At 52.3% G+C, this 18,145-nt stretch overlaps 1 protein-coding gene across 1 annotated transcript in view; it reads left to right on the top strand.

Moving 5' to 3' along the window:
• MGAT5B (alpha-1,6-mannosylglycoprotein 6-beta-N-acetylglucosaminyltransferase B) overlaps positions 1-18,145 on the top strand; it is a 73,406-nt gene that overhangs the window by 46,051 nt on the left and 9,210 nt on the right. Inside the window, exons 9-15 of the mRNA XM_037809966.1 lie at positions 4,624-4,755; positions 6,230-6,363; positions 10,144-10,274; positions 10,781-10,786; positions 16,047-16,202; positions 17,327-17,473; positions 17,631-17,747. Of these exons, the coding sequence (XP_037665894.1) occupies positions 4,624-4,755; positions 6,230-6,363; positions 10,144-10,274; positions 10,781-10,786; positions 16,047-16,202; positions 17,327-17,473; positions 17,631-17,747 (823 nt within the window). The remainder of the gene's footprint in view (positions 1-4,623; positions 4,756-6,229; positions 6,364-10,143; positions 10,275-10,780; positions 10,787-16,046; positions 16,203-17,326; positions 17,474-17,630; positions 17,748-18,145) is intronic.

An 18,145-nucleotide genomic window follows, 5' to 3' on the forward strand; every position in this document is an offset into this window, starting at 1 on the left:
TTCTGCAGCCCTCTGGCAAACACAACACAGCTTTCTGGGACACCCATTTTACTGGAGGAGTGCTGGGTGTGAGAAAGACCCCTCTTAAAAGAAAAGAACAGGATGTCCCGTGGAGTAGAACAGGCGGCACTTTAAAATACCCCCCAAATATTTCATGAGGTCTCTGGGTTGTGGAGCTGCTCCCAGTCATGGCCCCAGGCCCCTGGCACTGTGCTAACCCTCCTTTGCTTTCTGGGTGTGTCAACAAAAAGCCTAAGAAGCACGTGCTAACTGAGAAGCCCCAGTTTTGTTTTTTTTTTTTAAAGTCTCTAGTTTGCATTGATTGTATTCCCCCCCCCCCCAGTACCTCACTATTTTTAACACCTAGCAAGGTTGACATTCATTTGTTCTCCCTCATGAAAAAAACATATTTGTACATTTTATCACAATTGTTGAGCAGTCTAGGTTTCACTGAGTTTTACAGTCCCAGTCTTTATCTTTCCTCTTTCCTTCTGGTGTCCCACATGCTCCTAACCTTCCTCTTTCAACCATACTCACAGTCATCTGTGTTCAGTGTACTGACATTCTGTGCTACCATCACCCAAAATCGTGTTCCAAACCTCTCACTCCTGTCTTTTCCTATATGTCTGTAGTGCCCCCTTTAGTATTTCCTGTAGAGCAGGTATCTTGTTCACAAACTCTGTCATTGTCTGTTTGTCAGAGAATATTTTAAATTCTCCCTCATATTTAAAGGGCAGTTTTGCCAGATATAGGATTCTTGATTTTGTTTTTCTCTTTCAGTATCTTAAATATATCACCCCATTTCCTTCTTGCCTCCATGGTTTCTGCTGAGAAATCTGCACATAGTCTTTGTATGTGATGGGTCACTTTTCTCTTGCTGCTTTCAGGATTCTCTCTTTGTCTTTGACATTTGATGATCTGATTATTAAGTGTCTTGGAGTAGGCCTATACAGATCTGTTCTGTTTGGAGTATGCTGCATTTCTTCGGTCTGTAATTTTATGTCTTTCATAAGAGATGGGAAATTTTCATTGATTATTTCCTCTATTATTGCTTCTGCCCCTTTTCCCTTCTCTCCTCCTGGGACACCCATGACATGTACATTCATGCGTTTTGTGTTGTCTGTCATTCAATTCCCTGAGACATTGCTCATATTTTTCCATTCTTTTCCCTATCTGTTCTTTTGCATGTAGGCTTTCAGGTGTCTTGTTCTCCAGTTCCTGAGTGTTTTCTTCTGCCTCTTGAGATCTGCTGTTGTATGTCTCCATTCTGTCTTTCGTCTCTTGTGTTGTGCCTTTCATGTCCATAGATTCTGCCAGTTGTTTTTTCAAACTTTCGATTTCTACGTTATGTATGCCCAGTGTTTTCATTATATGCTTCATCTCTTTTGCCATATCTTCCCTAAGATTTTTGAATTGATTTAGCATTAGTTGTTTCAATTCCTGTATCTCAGTTGAAATGTAAGTTTATTCCTTTGACTGGGCCATAACTTCATGTTTCTTAGTGTAGGTTGCAGTTTTCTGTTGTCTAGGCATCTGGTTTCCTTGGTTACCCCAATCAGGTTTTCCCAGACCAGAAGGGGCTCAGATCACAGAAGGGGAAAATATTCAGTATCAGGAAGATTGACACACCGTGTGAGGCCTCAAGCTGCTGTGCTTTTCCTAACCTGCCCAGCAAGTGGTGTCTGTCAGCCTGTCGCTCCTGACTGATGTAAGGAGGTCTGACCCATGGCTGTTTTCCCCCAAGCTCCGGGGTCGGTTCTGAAGGGAAAACTGGGCCCCACCTCCTTAGGAAAGATACACCCCATAGGGAGTTATCATCTCCATTTAAATAGGCTCTTTGTCTCTCTGATTCTGTTATCTCCACCCTTGTCTGGGTCAGAGCGCTGCAAACTGAAAATGGCTGAGGCTTTCTCCACTGAGCTGCTCAGGTTGAGAGAGAGAAAAAGGGACAGAAAGCCCCCTTTCAGGGCCAGTCCAGAGCCTCCCATTTCACCTGTCAGCCAGAGATAGCACCCGGTTCTCTGGGCTTCCCCTCCCAAGACAGAGAAGTCTCCTGGCTCTTCAAGGTCAATCATCACTAAAAGCCTCTATCTGCTTGTCGGGAATTTGCAGCTTGCATTAATCAGTCCACATTTGCCAATTAAAACCCCATTTGGAGCTGGACTGAGGTATATTCGCTTGTTCAGAGAGTGCTGCTCTCTATCACAGTGAGGCTTTGCAGTTTGGGCTGCCAGGGGTGAGGGGGCTCCTGGCTCATGTCTGCAGTTTCTACTCACAGATTCCATGCTGCGATCTCAGGCATTCCTCCCAATCCAGGTTGGTGTACGATGCGTGGGCAGTCACGGTTGTCCCCCAGCAGTTATTCCAGATCATTTACTAGTTGTTCCTGGTTGTTTATTAGTTGCTCTAGGGGACTGACTAAATTCCACTCCTCTGTGTGCTGTCATCTTCTCGAAGCCCCAGTTTTGAGCATCCTGTGTGACTGTCCAGTTTGAAAGCAGGGAATTGGAGGGGGACCCAAGTGGTAGCAGAGGACCCCTGACCATTTTTAAGTTTGTAGATAAGAAATGAGGATAAAATGATTATGTGATATGATTTTTGTTTCCCCCTCTCTGCATTCAGCAGAGAAGGTTCTAACCTCACTGGGGATGCTGAGCAGGGCTGGGAGTGCCTGGGCCAGTGGGTGCAGGGTGCAGGCCGACCCCTGCTGCCCAGTCCCCATCGCTGGCAGCTTTCCCCCCTTTCTTCCATAACCTGGCCATCCAGTTAGCATGAACATCATTGAAGGGATGCCTCATTGGACAGTGTACTCAGGGGACAGAGTGCTAAAGGCCTGGCATGTGCTGAGTGAGTGCGGGGAGTGTCGAGATGGGCTCCTGGCTGCTGGGCCAGTACTTTTCCACCCAGCTTGAATCGTTTCAAGGTGCCGGAGATGTAACCAGGAAATGGACCCTGGCCCTTTGCCACCATGAGCCAGTGGCCTTGTCCCTGGGCTGAGTTTGCTCATCACACAGATGCCTGCGGGGATTGACAGAATGGTTTCTGGACCCCTCCAGGGCAGGGCCATGGGGGGCCATGTGGCCCGGTGACCTTGCTTCTTCCCTGTTTGTGCCAGAAGAAGGGGTGGGGGGTGCGCCCAGCCCTGGAAGCTAAACCTGCTCCCACCAGGAGAGGCTGTGGGAGGAAGATGAAGGCCGGGCTGGGAGCCAGCTCTCTGCTCAGAGGACTGTCCTCCTCCGCTCTCCCAGCTCAGGGATGCCTCCAGTACTCATCCTCTGGGCTCCCGCACTGCCAGGTGGGCTCTTACTGGGTGCCAGTCCCTCCTAACTGCCAGCTCCTGGGGTCGGGTCTCCACCTCCCTGACGTGGGGCCCCAGGCCTGGCACCCGTGCACCTTTCACAGACATTTACTAAAGGGAACTAACACAAAGGCAGGTGGGGAGGAGTGTCCTGGAAGGGGCTGCCTGAGCCCAGGCTCCCACCTCCATCACATCTCAGGCCCCAAGACCCCCACTGTCCGTGGACCCCTGGAGTGGCCCAGCACCACACCCTGCCTGGCTTGCGGCCCCCAGGACAGATTGACTGAGTCCAGGGGGCCTCGGTCAGCCCTTGGGGGGAGGGAGGGCCGGAGAACAGAGGCCATGGGGTCGGACTAAGCGGGGGATGCCCGGTGGAAGGGGCTGGTGACTGTTCCCATGGTTGGGGCCTTGGGGGGCGGGGGTGAAAGCTGGGCCGAGTGGACGTGGTGACTCTGGAGGAGACCACGTCCTTCAAGCTCTGGCCGACGGATGCCAGAGCACCTTCCGGTGGTGCAGTGGTTCCCCGTGCTGGCCCGGCCGCGTCCCCCAGGCCACCAGCAGCGGTCCTGCCTGAGCTGACAATCTGTGCACAAATGACCATGCAGGCAGGGACCCCGAGTGTGTGTGGGGGACCCCCACTGCGCCCAGCCTGTGGGGGAGGGGTGGGCATTACCGGGGACCCCAGGGCTGGGTACAGAGGGCTCCCAGTCAGCCGCTTGTCTGCACCTGCTGGGTTTTGTTACCCCAATACGACCCATTTGTCGACTGTGTGCTTATGCCTGGCTCTGTCTGGGGACTTCACATCCCCCCGTGCTAACCCGCCCAGAGACCGGAGGCTCTGCACTGCAATTGGCCAGCAGGCTGGGGCGAACATTTCCGGTGGCTGTCCCGGCCATGCTGGGTACAAGGCGCCTGGCCAGTGAGCGGGTTGCACTCTTCCAGGGCGGGGGCGTTTGGGTCCCTCGGTAACAAACATACACCCAAGCCATGCTGAGGACTAAGCTGGCGTGGGTGGCACTTGGTGAAAATTCAAAAAAGGTGTCTCCCCCGGGTGGACACAGGCCCACAGGGAGCAGTTGTGGGGATCACACAGGCGCCTCTCCTTCTGCGGGCACAGCCTTGTGCAGTGAGCAACCTGCACAACTGTGCCTGGGGTGCCTGGGGGCCCTGGCCACTTCCTCCCCAACCTCACTGCCCTTTGCAGTGTCCCCCACCCCATGTTCATCCGGGGCTATAGGTGATCTCAGGGGCTGGTTGGGATGGCGGGTTTCTGGCTGCCCGTGGGTCCCTCTTGGGGCTCAGACTCTGAAGTGCTCCTCTCTCAGTAACTTAGGGGTGCCTCCAGGCCGGGGGAACTGCCCGCTCACAGTGCCCCTGGCCTTCGACCTCATCTACACCGACTACCACGGCCTGCAGCAGATGCGGCAGCACATGGGCCTGTCCTTCAGGAAGTACCGGTGAGAGGGGGGACGCGACGCATGCCCCCATGTGCCCCTGCCCACCTGAGCAGAAAGCCCCTCCACGCCCATGCCCTACGTCCTGGCTTCCGGGGGCCCTCGTGGTGGGAGAGCCGCAGTGTCCCGTGTCCTGCACGCGAGCAGAAGTCCTCCCCGCTCTGTCCTCCCCACCTCCCTCCACCTCCTCTTTCCTTCTCAGACACGCTCTGCCTCCTGGCTAACTGGGGGGGTGGTTAGTAAACCGCAGCCAGTCACTCCGGGCTGGGGCTGGGACTGGAGGTCACCCACCTGGAGAGGGGCCGAGGGATGGCTGGGAGGGTGGGAGGGAAGGGGCTGCCAGCCAGGCCATGGCCTCTGCTGGTGGCGGGGGGGGGGGGGGGGGGCTTCTGTGGGAGTCAGCCCAGCCGCCCCCACCCCCCGTGCCCTTCCTCACCCCAGCCCCTCTCCATCTGGAGGACAGCCCAGGCCTCCGCTCCCTTCTCTGCAGCCAGTGGGGTGCGGGATTCAATTTAGCACAGAGAGTCTGGCTATTTATTACATTTGCTCCAGTCCCATTCATTTTATTAGGAAAAAAAAAAAGTGACAGTCAGTGATATTGGTTTTATTATTAAATGCTTGTTCTCTCTGCACGCGGGCTCTGTCCTCCCCCTCGGCACCCCCATCCCTTCTCTCGGGGAATTATGCCGACCTCAGCACTCTGCAGACAATTCTGGGTCACCGGGAAGGAAGGGGGGGTGAGGGAGCTCCTGTGCGGGCGGCTGGTGTTAGAGGGTCTCCTCAGGCCTGCCCTCCCCAGGGAGTGGGGAGTTTCGGGGGCTGGGGCCCACTGGGGGCCCCCTGAGAGTAGCCTCAAGAGTCCAGGCTGACCCCATCGCTGTCCGATCCCTGGGGACTGACCTTCCTTGAGCCTTGAATGTGAAGACCCTGCCGCCGAGAAGCCGGGGGGACAGGAGAGGGAGGAGGGCGGGTGGGGGTGACGGAGTGGGCAGGTCCACCCCCGAAGCAGCCAGACTTGCGTGGGAGGCTTTGAAACACTGTTCCCCCTCCCCATGCCCATGGGAGGCTGCTGGTCCCCCCCAGCCCGGGGCCCTGCCTTCTGCCTCTCTCCGCCTATAGGCCCAGCGCAGCCCTGGGCTTGTCTGTCCTGGGCAGGGGCTGAGGGCTCCAGTGACAGCCACTCCCCAGGAAAGTGCACATCATACAGGCGACCCTGGGGCAGCAGGGACAGGACCCCACTCTGGGCAGTGCCTCCCCCAGGCTCCCCTGGGGCTAACGGTTTCTGGGCACTAACCATGGCCCACCTGACAGATGGGGCCACTGACCCTGAGAGGCTCAGGGCTCGCCCATGGTGACCACTGACCTCAGCCAGCTGCCCGCTGGTTACAGCGCCCGCGGCTGGGGCGGCCCCAGCCCAGGGAGACATGGGAGGTGTCTGACCCTGGTTCCCGGTCCTGGTGGGGGGGGGGGGGTGCAGGTGCCGGATCCGGGTCATCGACACCTTCGGGACGGAGCCCGCGTACAACCACGAAGAGTACGCCACGCTGCACGGCTACCGGACCAACTGGGGCTACTGGAACCTCCACCCCAAGCAGTTCATGACCATGTTCCGTGAGTGCCTGGCTGGCGGGGGTGGCTGGGGTACGGTGTGGGGGGGACTGGGGTACGGTGCAGCTCCTTGTGGTCCTTGGAGCTGGCCTGGGAGGAGCAGGGTCTCATCACCCCCATCCTTCCCAGTCAGGGGCAGTGGGACCCACCCAGGCAGCCCCCTTCTCTGGGAAAGACTTACTCCCCTCTCTGCAAATGTGTGATGGGAGTGAAGCAGCAGGGGGTACGGAGGGGGCAGCTGGGGCGAGGGGATCTCCCAGCCTGGCTGGCGAGAGGTGAGGCCACCTGACCAAGGCGAAGGGGCCTGGGCCCTGCCTCAGGAGCACGTGTACTTGGAGGTCAGCTGAGCACACAATTCCAGAACCAAGCGGACTAGTGGACTTCCAGAAAGAATCCCAGTGGGTGGTGAAGGGGCAGAAGAGGCAGGCTTTTCTAAGAGCAGGGAACAGATGTAGTAAAGATGAACCAGAATGTTCTGGAAACCCAAGAATCCCGTTTGTCTCCGATGTTGGATATTAGAGGAAATGAGGCTATCTATCACTGGGGCTTGGGGCCCCTGGTGGAAATCCTTGGGTGATGGGTTGAAGGCGAGGAATGCAATGAGAGCTGAGCTTGGCCTATCTTTAACGAGACTCTAAAATATAGATAGACACGCTGACTGAGCTGCCCTCTTAAATGCAGAATACTGAGACCACCGCGCTCTCCTCTTGGCTGAGGGTCAGCTCCGTACCTCTCTGGCACATAGGCTGCCTTGGGGGTGACAGAGGGGGCAGACGTGTGCGGATCTGTGCATCCCTTCACCCTCAGAGCTGTCTAGTGTGGCTCTTTTCCTCTCATTGGGAGGCTGTCAGCTGTCACATTTAATTGCTGTCAGCATATCTGCCTCCAGCGGCTCTCGCCTGTCTCGTTTGTGCCCTGCGAAGGCTCTGGGCCAGAAAGCCAGATAAGCACCTGGTTAGGACCGTGTCTGAATCAAGAGCAGGAAGGCTCTGGGTGGGGTCCCGAGGGACCAGCTTATAAGTGAATTGTGAGCTCTCTATTTAGTGTCAAGTCGGTGGCATCTCTTTGGGATGCTTTGGGTCTCCTTTCTCTTCCTCGGTCTCCTTTCTCTTCCTCTCTGGGTTCTAGGCTGTATGTGAGGCAGACGAAATTTCCAAATAAATAAGTGATGGCTTGAATGGACGCCAGGAGGGTGAGAAGGTTAAAGACCCCATGGTCCTGATGGGGAAACTGAGGCTCACTTAGATGTGAAGCAGTCAGGTCTGAGGCTGGTAAGAGGGGCTTGAAGGATCTGGGGGTGGGGGGGTTGTCATTTAGCAAAATTTCATTATTTATATTCGATACCATCATTGGAGACTCTTGAGCTAGGTTCTTGAGCTAGGGAATGTCTTGGAGAAAAAATTTTTTTGCGGAATATCATCCTGACAGACTACAGACTGCAATTGGCCAAAGGGGTGGGAGCAGAGGGAGATGGGTCAGGAGGCTTCTACAATAACCTACTCTGAGCAAACAAGGACTCGTCCTGGGGTGGAGCCCACTGGATGTGGAGTTTCAAACCTGGCAAACTCCTATTCATCCTCCAAAGCCCAGGGTGGATGCCACCTTTTTTTTTTTTTTTTACCATCACTTTCACTGAAACCCCCCATCCCTTCTCCCAGCATAATTTATTGCCCCTTTGCCTCTATTTCTATAACTCTCAAGTCTAATTCTGTAAAAGCACTTGTTGAAATGTATTACAGCTATTCGTAACCCCTTTAGATATGAAACACTCAAAACATGGATACTGGCTAATTTATCTTAGTATCCCTGGAGCCTGTCTGGGACTGTAGAAAATGTTCATTGATTGAATAACTGAAGGAAAGAGAGGACAAAAAAAGAAAGAGAGAGGCTTGCCAGTTTTAATAAGATTCAGAGCAGACCTTTCCCAGTCAAGCTGATTTTCCAGAGCCTTTCTCTTGCTCTGCCCCCTGGAGCTCTTGGCTCAATGGCGCCTGTTATTTTAATTGGTTGCAGTACTTGCCCGTCACTCCCACTGTTTAGCTAATTGCTCTCTAAGTCTGTCCCTTCTGGTGGAGCTGGTGGAAGGGAGGGCAGTTAGGTGATGGAGCCTTTGTCTGTGGAGACTGGGAGGTAGTGTGTGGGGAGAGGGGCCCCGGGGCAGCCCCAGCTGGAGCCGCGGGAGGGAGAGGCTGGGGGCTTGCGGGTAATCAGAGTCAGAGGGTCTGCTCTCACTGCTGGGGAATCTCCAGGGCCTGGGCAGAGCCCCCCTGGAGAGGTGTGCCGGTGTCCTCCCTCCCCACCATCACCCACAGAATAGCCCAGGCCCCTGGGGCCCTCTTGCCCTCCTGAAGCTCTAGAGACCAGATTGTTTCATTCTGCAGCCAGCAAAGACCTGTTCATTAGCTGTCAGATTTGCAGACCCCAGAATCCGAGAGGGGACACCGGAACAGGAAACTGTCATCCCTTTAAGATGCACCAGATATTTATTTCACATTTGGGGAGAGGGGTAGAAACACAACATTTAGCGCTCACATTTAATTAAAAGATGCTCCCCGATTTTAGAAATGCTAAAATGTGAAACCTGTGCCTCTGAAATGGATAGCATGTTGGAAATCAGGGCATTGGAAAATCTAGCACAGGCAGGCACTACCAGCCTGCCCACAGAGCATCCTCCATGTAGGAAGGTAGATGATGTTTAATTGGATTCAATAAACATTTTATTCACGATCCCAGCTCGTGGAAGGGAGGGATCGCAAGTATATCCCACTCTTTCATCCCTGCCGTGGTGGACAGAGCGACGTGAAGAAGTCGGAGTGCCACCGGTGCTATCACAGAGCCTTAGCCACAGCGCCAGGGGTGGGGCACACAGATCTGAGGGAGGAATTCTCAGAGGTGGTGACCTGGGAGTGGGGCCTTGAAGGCTGAGTAGAATTTTCTCATCCAAGGAGAGGAGGAAGGGCACAGGGCAGCGGAGCAGCCGGGGCAGGAGCCTGGAGGTGTGACGGTGAAGATGCGTCGTGCACGCCCCCCTTCAGCCGGGGGCCAGGCTCAGTTCTGGGTGCCGGGGACCCAGAACCTCTGCCCTCTGGGGGCTTCTGTACCCACAATAATAAATAAACAAATAAGCATATAAAATAGTATCGGGTAGGTGAGTGCTGGGATAAAAAATAAAGCAGGGTGAGGGGGCAGAGAATTTCTGGGGTCAGGAATGCCCTCTCTGGGGGGCAATCTGAAGCAAAGACCTGCCTGGAGAGAGAGAGGGAAGCTGGCAGGTATCTGGGGCAGGGAGGTGGGAGCCCGGCAGGTTCTGCAGGGCCTCATTGGCTTGTAGGATTTGGGCTTATGGGGCCCCTGCAGGGTTTTCTGCAGACCTGTATCTGAAAGTGTCACTCTGGGGAAAAGACTCTCTGGAGACCAGCACAGTGACAGGCAGGCAGCTGTCACAGTGGGCCAGGCAAGAGGGGATGGTGGCCTGGGCTAGGGGGCTGGTGATGGAGGGACAAGAGAAAATCCCACCTGGGGTGGCTCTGCTGACCATGGATGGGGGAGAGTCCCAGCTTCTCCGCTCCTCAGCTGGCTTACATGGGCAGCGCTGTCCTGTGCCTGTTTCTTCATCTGCAAGCAAGCAGGGAGGGCAAGACCTCTCCCTTCCGGGCCCCCTTCCCCACTCGTGCCAAACGGGGAGTCCTTGCAATGGGGCCAGTCCAGGGAGCCCCTCAAACGGGGCCGGGGTGTGTCTCTGGCTGCCTGGTAACCCCCTTCCTCTCCCCGTGGTTGGTGCAGCTCACACCCCAGACAACTCCTTCATGGGCTTCGCGTCGGAGGAGCTCAACGAGACGGAGAAGCAGCTCATCAAGAGTGGCAAGGCCAGCAACATGGCGGTGGTGTACGGCAAGGAGGCGAGCATCTGGAAGGTGAGCACGGCCGCTGGCCAGGCCTGAGATGCCAGCCGGCTCCAGCACTCCGTCCCCAGCTCCTCCTTCAGGGCCCGGCTCCCGTTGGCCACCCCCAGCACTGGAGAACGGAAAGCGTCTCCATCAGTGGTTCTGGAAAATAAAAAGTCCTTAACTGCCATTTAAAGACACCCAGGGACTGACATTTGTCCCCTCCTTCCCCCCTTCTCTGGGCTCTTTGCCGTAAACTCAAATGATTGCTTTATCAAGGACTGTGACAAACTCCTCGCTGTCCTTAGGAACAGACCAACAAACAGTGAAAGCACAGCAAGAGGGATTTAGGCTAGACTTCAGGATTCTGTGGGATGAGAGACAGTGGAGAAGGCAGGAAAAGCTTGGGGATAGAACCCTGTCTTTGTGGGGGAGGGTCCCCAGAGAAGAGCTGTCTGCGTGGGATGTTGCCTCTAACCGGGTCACTAACCTGCTCTCTCTCCTCTTTTCTCTGTGCACCCCTGGGCGATGGGCAGCTCCAGGTATGGTAACTGCCTCCTGCGTGCACCCCCACCTCCTGCTCCCCTTCCTGTCCAGTGGCCGCTCAGTCGAGGCTAGCAGTGGTGCACCCTGGGGGGGCTCTCTGGGGTTGCAGGCACCTGTGGGTGGCCTTAGACTGGGAGGAGGGTGACAGGGGAGCAGCGTCCTAGGAGGGCTCTTCCCCGGGTCCCTCTGGGAGGGGAGGGTCAGGCCCCCTGCAGGTTACTGACATAAGGCAGGTGTCGTGAGTTCAAGGTCAACACTGATGCCGATGGGAGACATAACTGAGCACCCACGCCCTACATCAGCCCTTTGTACGGAATCCTCTTATTTAGAAATACTTCTCACAGCCTTATTGGCTAAGGGATAGGTTCAGCTGCCACAGGAAAGCCCCGAACGACAGTGATTTAGACAAGATGGAAAGTGTGTTTCTCTTTCCTGCCCACAAACTCTGGAGGTGGCCAGGCCAGGGCTGGTGTGGAGCTCCACGCAGTCTTCTTAATTTGTTGTCCCACCATCGTTAGTTTGCACCCCCAGTCTTGCCTCATGGTACAGAAGGGTGATGGAAATTTCAGTCGTTGCATCTGCATTGCAGCCAGCAAGAAGGAGGAAGGATCGAGGCAGCGCACACCATTAGGGACGTTTCAGAACGTTACACACACCTCCTCTGCATACACTCATTGGCTAGATCCAGTCACATGACCCTGTCTCCTTTCAAAGGATGCTGGGAAACGGCTTTATTCCCAATGACCATGTGCCCAGCTATGAGTCTGGGTTTCTATTGTTGAGGAAGAAGGAGAGGAGAAATTGGGGGCAACTCATAGCCTGCGCCATGACAACCCTCTGAAGGAATAATGGTAGCTAATATTCATTCAATATTCATTGACTGATGGTAGCTAATATTCATTGAGTACCTGCTGTGTGCTAGGCATTGTGCTAGGTGCTCTCTCGCATATGTTTTCTCAGTTAACTTTCACACGGTGAGGCAGGTACTAAATGCTGTCATCACCGTTTTACCAGTGAAGAAACCAATGCATGGAAGTTGGAATGACTTGCCCAAGGTCCCACAGCTAGTAAGTGGTAGAGCTGGGATTCAAGCCTGCATCTCTAACTGCAGAGGCAGAATGCTTACCCCTGAGTCTACACAGCCTCCCCAGTGTTAGGAAGTCTTGGATGGAGGCAAGAGTCCAAGAGGACAGGAGGCAGAGGTCCAAGACCTCCGTTGAGATGTCAGTGCCCACTGTGGGGTGCAGGGAGAGGGACTGAGAGGTGGTTCTCATTTGGTGCCAAACAAGATGGCTGCCATGGGCACCCAGGGAAGCCTCTGTGTGTGGGGTCTCTGTGCATGGAGGGTAAGAGAACAGGCTATATCTGCTTTTACCAGAAAACACTTTTAAGAAACTGCCCAAGAGAATGAGGGGTTATGAAGTCTGGGAAGAAAAAGTTTTTCTCTCAAGCTCAGGAATTGCTGTGATAGCCGGAGTGAAGCTGTTTGGCAAGGAACTGCAAAGAAGCTGCTTCCAAAAAAAAAGAAGTCTTTGCTGTGGTATTTGTAAGTGAAGGAAGTCAGAGGTTGGATGAAGAGAAAAATGAAAGCAGCATCATGGGACAAATTCCGTCAAAGAATTCAGGGGACCAGGTGGCAGAGAAATGGAGGAGGAAGGAGGGAGAGGGGAGGACACTCAAGGAGGGATGTTCTTATGGGGAGCAAGAGCCAGGGATCCAGGGCAAGGTTTTTGATGATTTGTGCCAAGGCAGCCTGACTTACTCTGGGATCCATAAGCAAAGGCTCCAGTGCTGCTATTCTATGAGTGGGTGACCCCAGGGAGCAGGAGTGAGGGACAAAGGGAGTGAAGCAGGAAGAAGGAAAAGGCAACTCATCCAGATTCACGCCAAACCCATTCCCCACACTGGAGAAGATATTCCAGATAGTCAGCCCAGCCTGTAGAGTCAGCTGGGTGAGCTAAGGCAGGGATTTTCGAAGTACAGGTTACAACCCATGGATAAATTGTCAGATCAGTTTAGAGGATCTTGACCAGCATCCAGCATTTTGAAATGAAATAGAATAGAATAACATGGAAATAATAAAATTTAAAAAAACAGAGGAACTTGTGTATTAATGATAAGAATTGTTTTGGGAAACTTTAAGTTTATATATATGCGGTTAGATGAAAAAATGTCACCCAACAGTATATATAACAGGAACCTGTTTTTGCGTGTTTTAAAGAAAATTCACTTATGCTTTTATGAATGAAGACATCTAGGAAGGGACACGAGAAACTGTTCACAATAGTTACCTGGTAATAGGTTGGGGGAATCGAAGGGGTGTTGGGTAACATTTTGCTTCACACTTTACATCCTTCTGTATGATTTGACTTTTTTACTATGGGCATAATTTACTTTTATAAAAAGTAGTCTGTTTACGTTTAATGTGATTACTGATATATTTGGTTTTAAGTATACTTACTTACTAGTTGATTTTCATTTCTTTTTCTCATTTGTTCCATGTTTTTTCCTCTCATTTCTTCTTTTACATTGATATATTTTTAAATTCCACTTCTCTTTAGCTGACTAATTATACTCCCCTTTGTATTCTTTTACTGGCTACCTTAGAGTTTTCGAAATGCATTGTTGACTTATCAAAGTCTAATATAAATCAATGTTTACCTTTTCTTGTATAATAAAAGAACCTTAAAACAATTTAATTTCATCCCTTCTGAATTTATACACTCTTATTGTATTTTAATTCTTACTCTATATTTTAAAACCCACAGGATATTATTATTATTGCTTTATAAAGTTGGTATTCATTTAGTTTTACCCATATTACCCTTTTTATTGTTCTTTGTTCCTTCTTACATCTCTGAGATGCCATTTGAGGTCATTATCCTTCTACATCCAAACAGCCTTTACCTGGGTCTAGTCTGTTTTTAGGTTCCTAAAAGGACTTTAGTTCACTTTTTGCTTGAAGGATATTTTCGCTGTGTACAGAGTTCTAGCTGGACAATTATTTTTTTCAGCACTCTAAAAATATCATTCTGTTGTCTTTTGACTTCTGTCATTTGTGTTGAGAAGTCAGCTGTGAGTCTTATTATTATTTTTAAGGTAATTTGTCTTTTTTTGTCTGGATGCTTTTAAGATTTCTTTTTGTGTTTGGTTTTCAGCAATTTCATCCTTTCTCCACCAAATTACCTTTGCATCTTTATCAAGAATCAGTTGACCATACGAATGTGGCTCTATTTCTGGATTCCCTCTTCTCTTCCATGGATCTATTTATCTGTCTTGATGTCTAATACCACACTGTCTTGATTGCGTAGCTTTAAAAGTCTTGATATCAAGTAGTACAAGTCTTCAAACTTTGTTCTTTTTAAAAGTTGTTTTTTTCTATTCTAGGCCCTTTGCATTTCCAAATGAGTTTTAAGATCAGTTTGTCAGTTTCTACCAAAAAAGCCCTTTGGTATTTTGAGTGGGATTTCATTGTGTTTTTTTTTTGTTGTTGTTGTTGTTGTTTTTTAAAATTGAGTTCTGTAAAATGTACATGAAAATGTGTAGAAATAGAGGTCGAGGATGATGCTGTCTACTTCCGGAAAGGGTTAACTTGTACTTTTGGCTCCCAGCTGGGGGTCCTAGCAATCTCGGATCACCTTAATCCACGTATTGTGATTGGGACCCTTTAAAATGGATTCAGCCCCTGCCAGAGCTAGTCTAGTTCTGGTTCCCCCTTTCTTCCAGGGTGTAGTTCCTCAGGGTTCCAACCCAAAGTACACAGCTTCCATCAGGGTTTCCCCTGAGCTCTGATTTTTGTCCCCCAGCTCTATGAGACTGCCAAAAGCTCTGCTCAGCCTCCTAGAGTTCACCGCTGGATGCCCAGGAGGAAAGCCAGGGCTCAGCAATCTCATTTTCCTTCTTCCCTCAGATACTGGTTTTGCGATTCTTGTCTTTGCTAGATTTCCAGTGCCTTCGGGCAGATGCTGTCTGCATTTCCCCATCCTACTTAGTTGCCCAGAAGCAGGGTTAATCCACACTACCTAGTCAGCCACACCTGAAGTGGCAGTCCTGCTTGTGAAAATTTTATACGATTTGATTTTCAAAATGCAAATTGTTAATCATTTTGTTGTTCATTCGTGATGTTCTTCAAGAAGCTGTGGTTTATTTACTAAAGCTGGGCTGCAGCTCCTTGCAGGAGGTGGGAGAACCTAGGCTCTTTTTCTCTGACCTAGTGATCTGCTGGGAACTCACCCTCCCTGGAGGAACCCCCTTCCCAGCCCCACTGTTCTCCAAGATCTTGAGCTACTTTCTCCTCAACTTCTCCATTTCTCTCTTCTTGTGAGCCTCGGAAACTCCCAAGAACAAGCAGATAACACCCGATTGGCAAGACTGTGTGTTTATCCCTATTTTGATCCCCCCGCCACCCCCCACCTAAGACAGTGGCTCCTGGCTCAGGGTCTTGGCCCAGAGGGTCATGACAGTTGCCAGAGGCCGAGGTGCTATTCTACCCTATTCTGCCTGCCTCCTTTTGTCCCCTTACCCTGCTGTCTGTGCCTGTTTCCCAGCCCTTCAATCTCTGCTTCCCCTCCAGCCCATGGGTCTGGAAGATCTCAACCTTTACTAGTTTGAGGGGTTTTCATTCATGAGTATCCTCCATGAGAACAGATACTTTGTCTTGTTACAACTGTTTCCCACACTGAGGACAGTATCTGGCACTCGGTGTTAATTGAATGGGTGGATGGAAAGTGCATAGATGGATGGATGGTAGATGGATGGATGGATGGAGGGTGGATGGTGAGTGAATGGATGGATGGAAAGTGCATAGATGGATGGATGGTAGATGGATGGATGGATGGAGGGTGGATGGTGAGTGGATGGATGGATGGATGATTCGTGCACCACAGAGCTTCAGAGCTCCTCAGAGGTCATTGGAGGTCATCAGGGATTTAGACGTTGTCAAGTTGACCAAGCAGCACCACTTTGATCCATTGAAATGTTGGTCTACATAGAGTTTCTTTGGGGAAAAAGAACAAAACAAGTTTCATGGCCAAAAAAAGTCCTGAAACATCTGATCTAGTCCAGTTTCCTCAACTCAAACGGATGAAGAAAACAAGGACCAGAGAGGAGAGGGGGCTCACCCAGGGTCACACAGCTGGTTCACGGTGGACCTAGGACACCACTGCACGTCTTTTTACTTCCTGACCAGGGGAGACTCCTCCAACTCCGCCTTCCAGAGTTGGGTGAGGGTCCCATCTCTTCCCCCTCCTCTCCCAGGGGAAGGAAAAATTCCTGAGCATCCTGAACAAGTACATGGAGATCCATGGCACTGTGTACTATGAGAGCCAGCGACCCCCGGAGGTCCCGGCCTTCGTGAAGAACCACGGCCTCCTGCCGCAGCCCGAGTTCCAGCAGCTGCTGCGCAAAGCCAAGGTGAGCTTGTCCCCTTTCAGCATCCTCATGCCAACCTGCAACCAATGCTGAGGAGTTTCCCCAACGTGCCCGCCTTGCCTGCCACCACCACTCGGGGCCTCTTCCACATGTGGACGTGCCCCAGCATGTTCTGCTCTCCTGGGCCCCATGCTGGGTCCTTTGGGGGACTGGCTGGAGCCCAGGAGCAGAGGTGGGTGGTCACCAGGCAGGGGAGGCCCCACAGTGAAAGGGACCTTGGTGGGGCCAACAGAGCCACGGCTCAGCGATGTGGAATATGCATTGGGCTGCCCACCTGCTCCCCACTCAGTACCAGTCCAGCCCAGTGGACTTCGGGACCAGGCCTGGCTTTGGAAGCCATGAAGGGGGTGAAAGCAGGCTGAGGGGGGTCCTGACTAGAGTTCCACCAGGCCACTGGCTTCTGATCTGCTGTCCCTGGAAGCCCCTGAGATGTGTATCCTTGGAGCAAAAGCCAGCACAGTAACCTCATCCCTGCTACGAGGCTCTGACACGTTAGCTGAGAGGCTGAAGGGTTTCTGACCAGCTTCCAGTCCCTCTCCTGAGCTTAGCTTCTGTCCCCAGGCCTCCTGGGTGTGTATGTGTGTGGGGAGGAGAGGAGAGGAGAGTGCCTTTGTGCAGTGATCAGCCTGAACAACCTTACACGGCAGCCCTGAATTCAGAATCATTTATTGGGTGCCTTCCCGGGGTCAGCCCTGTGAGGGCTGCTAGCACAAGTTAGGTGCTGAATAAATGTTTTTAGAACAAATGTTTTTAGGATGAGTGAGTGGAGGTCCTTTAAATTCCACAGTAGGTGTGAATCTGTGGCCTTGCAAGCTTGAGACTCTCTTCTACTTTCCCCTCCAGAATCATAGCCTGTTAGTGCAGGAAGAGGCCAGTGTTGTCACCTAATCAGAAATTTCACAAATGGAGAAACCAAGGCTCAGAGATGGCAAATGGCTTGCCCATGGCACACAGTGGGACTGGGCTGTCTTGAGTTCTACTGTGAGCCCAATTTACTACTCTGTCAGCCTTCTGTGGACATCCTAATCCCCAGCCTCAGCCCCAGCCTCCTGGCCCTCCCTGAGCTGTGACAGTCCAGCCTTCTCTGATCTTTGTGCCCCCTTCAGCTCTTCATAGGGTTTGGCTTCCCTTACGAGGGCCCTGCCCCCCTCGAGGCCATCGCCAACGGCTGCATCTTCCTGCAGTCCCGCTTCAGCCCACCGCATAGCTCTCTCAACCACGAGTTCTTCCGAGGCAAGCCCACTTCCAGAGAGGTGAGTGGGAAGGACCCCAGCCCCAGATCAGGGAGGCCCAGACCAGGACCCCCGCAGCTCCTGTAAGAGGGAGCCCAAGGCGAGGTGTGAAGGGAGAGATGGGGCATTAGGGGGAGGGGGGCACAGGGCAAAGCCACCTGTCTCCGGGCCCCGCCAGGTGTTTTCCCAACATCCCTACGCAGAGAACTTCATTGGCAAGCCCCACGTGTGGACCGTCGACTACAACAACTCGGAGGAGTTTGAAGCAGCCATCAAGGCCATCATGAGAACCCAGGTGAGACTCGGATTGCATCAGGGCCACTGCTGAATATGAATAAAGGTGCCCCTCCAGGTGAACTCAGACCTGCAGTCCGGGTGTGCAGGCCATGTGGATTAGAGTGGAGCAGGGGCCCCCATGCACCAACTTGTGGCAGGGCAGGGAGAGGGGTAGGTGGATGCCCTTGTGCAGTGAACAACCTGAGCAACCTTACACGGAAGCCCTGGACTTAGAATCATTTACTGAGCACCTGCTGGGGGCCAGGCCCTGTGATCACTGCTAGTCCAAGTCAGGTTCTGAATAAGTGGTTTTTGGATGAATTCACAGGAGGGCCTTTGAATTCAGCTATAGTATGGGTCTGTGGCCTTCTTTTAGGAAAGTATGTCTCAAACCATAGTGTGCATTCAGGTGTCTGG

Source organism: Choloepus didactylus, chromosome 18 (genome assembly GCF_015220235.1).
Source record: "Choloepus didactylus isolate mChoDid1 chromosome 18, mChoDid1.pri, whole genome shotgun sequence".
NCBI lineage: Eukaryota > Metazoa > Chordata > Mammalia > Pilosa > Megalonychidae > Choloepus > Choloepus didactylus.